The sequence below is a fragment of the Palaemon carinicauda genome, chromosome 6 (assembly GCF_036898095.1).
Source record: "Palaemon carinicauda isolate YSFRI2023 chromosome 6, ASM3689809v2, whole genome shotgun sequence".
NCBI classification, from domain to species: domain Eukaryota; kingdom Metazoa; phylum Arthropoda; class Malacostraca; order Decapoda; family Palaemonidae; genus Palaemon; species Palaemon carinicauda.
The window spans coordinates 161,035,012-161,037,534 of NC_090730.1; the positions used below are offsets into that span (position 1 = coordinate 161,035,012).

A 2,523-nucleotide genomic window follows, 5' to 3' on the forward strand; every position below is an offset into this window, starting at 1 on the left:
TTAATATGATTAGTATATAACTATGAAATGTATAGAAATAGCACTTTCCAACAGTCTTACATATGATAGTTACTCCTTATGTAATAAAACGTCTATGTCTTCATCAAAAGTAATAAATTGATTCAAGTCTTTGATATCGGAAATTGCTTATTCTAAAACTGAACGTGATTATAGTTATTGAATAGTCTTAAGGCTTTTCATAAGATCCTGCTTAGGAACTCTTCAAGGAGAAGGACATTCCAATATCAAACCATTGTTCTCTAGTCTTGGGTAGTGCCATAACCTATGTGCAATGGTCTTCCACTGTCTCAGGTTAGAGTTCTCTTGCTGGAGGGTACACTCGGGCACACTATTCTATCTAATCACTCTTCCTTTTGTTTTCTTTTTCTTTAAGTTTTTATAGTTTATATATAAAAATCTATTTTTATGTTGTTACTGTTCTTAGCATATAGTCTTCTAATTGTTCATTACTTGTCTCGCAGTTTATTTATTTCCTTATTTCCTTTCCTCACTGGGCTACTTTCCCCTGTTGGAGCCCTTCGGTTTATACACTGGGCTATTTTTCCCTGTTGAGGCCCTTCGGTTTATAGTATCTTTCTTTTCCAACTAGTGTTGTAGCTTGAATAATAATAATAATAATAATAATAATAATAATAATAATGATAATAATATGGATGTGGCTACTGAGTCAATAAAATGACGCATCAGGCGATTTCAATATGGCACATTTGAAGCATACAATTGTAGTCATAACCACTCTGGGGTGGACACAGTGAACGATCACTGAATCGCTGGATGACAATGAAGCGAGCCAATATCGGCGGGTCCTTCTCGAAGAGGATCTCTTGGCCGGGTGAGGACACTCCGTCGTAGAAACCAAAGGATTGGTACTCGGAGAAGAACTCCTCTGTTTTCGCCTCCACTCCCACTCTGGCTTCGATGTCCGTAAACCTATCTGCCATTTTGTTCGGTTGTAGGACAATCAAAATACGGCGAATAGGTTTCACACTTCCTATGTCTAATATTACGAAAGGGTCGGATTCGTCTCCGCTGAAGTAACACTCGGAGCCTTTTCTAGTATAGATGCCATCAACCAAAGGATCTATCACTTTCATCGACATGATGTCAATTGCTGGTGCCCCTGTTATAGCGGCTCCGATAGCGTAGTCGATGACCTTCCGTGTGTAACACTTGAGAGCATCGTTCATGTTCGTTTCTTGATATCCAGCTACGACGTACATCTCGAAGAAGTGACAAGTCGTTTTATCCAGTTTATCTGCACACCACAGATTACACCAGACCATTTGCAAACACATGGTAGAGCAGACCAGTCTGGAAAATCGAGCAGATTCTCCTTCATTAATGGCTTTGGACTCAAATTGTTTGGCCCCTCTAAAAACAGTAGAGTTAGATACCATTAACAGTTTGTAATGGGCGAAGTCGGTAGCTAATGTACCCAACAGGACTGCTGGACATATGAGCTTCAGTAAGAGACCTTTCATTGTACTTGAACACGCTAATTGCATGTGCTAGATTCAGTTGCGAATGGAATACTCATAAGTTATGAAAATGATAAAATGTCTTCACGCGGGGATTCTGGAATTCAGCAGAACGAGAAACAAGGCCGTCTGGAATCCTGGAATGATAGCCAACTACTGTTCGGTTCTCATGGGAATCGTATTAGCAGCTTGGTCAAACTGAGCATGTCTTGTGGATCATGCATTGGCAAGAATTAATGCTATTAGCCTAATGGCGTGCTTTAGAAACATCGTTCCGTTTTAGGTTGAATGGAAGCAGGATTATCATCAAGAAGGTTTAATTTACTATTTGAGTATATTATCATCGATTTAAATTCCTACGTTTGTTGATAAACGGCGCCATGGTAATATTATAACTTGATAATAATAACTACCTCCTCCAACGAAGTTGGAAGGAGGTTATGTTTTATCCCCTGTTTGTGTGTTTATTTGTTTGTGTGTTAGCTTGTTAGTGAGCAGCTTGCTGACCAAATTTCTTTTATAATTATAATAACGATGATATTAGGAATAACAAAATTAGTATTAATGACTATTATTGCATTAATGATAACGATATCAGAAGCCAGCAAGATATACAGCTGAAATTCTCGTATTTAACAAGCTATCTTAAACAGGGGACTTTATACCCCTACTTTTTTTTTTTTTTTTTTTTTTTTTTTTTTAGGAATCATTTTGCCAATGACAATTTCTTGCTCTTCAGTGCAGTTACCCACTGATTGGTCCATACCAGTACCGTTAGATGGTTCATTGCTCATTAAAGGTTTAAAGGCCACTCATGAATGGCAGAGGTAAGGCACAGTGACATTGCCCTATCGAGCAGGACAGTACCCTAAAGACTGACCAAATGTACTGTACATATGATCAATTGCCAAGCCCCCCTCCATCCAAATTAGGAAAAAGGAGGGCCAGGCAATGGCTGCTGATGACTCAGGCCACCAATTAAGAGTAATTTTAAGAGAAAATCAGCAATACTTTCGGCTAAACG

At 38.6% G+C, this 2,523-nt stretch overlaps 1 protein-coding gene across 1 annotated transcript; it reads right to left on the minus strand.

The window, feature by feature from the left end:
- Positions 1-704: 704 nt before the first annotated feature.
- On the minus strand, positions 705-1,601 carry LOC137643311 (uncharacterized). The gene has a single exon (XM_068376149.1). The coding sequence runs from the start codon at positions 1,524-1,526 to the stop codon at positions 705-707; it is 822 nt and encodes a 273-aa protein (XP_068232250.1). The 5' UTR covers positions 1,527-1,601.
- Between the last annotated feature and the right edge of the window lie 922 nt (positions 1,602-2,523).

Coding starts and splice junctions, on each gene's coding strand:
- LOC137643311 (XM_068376149.1), bottom strand. CDS start 1,526: ATGCAATTAGCGTGTTCAAGTACAATGAAAGGTCTCTTACTGAAGCTC.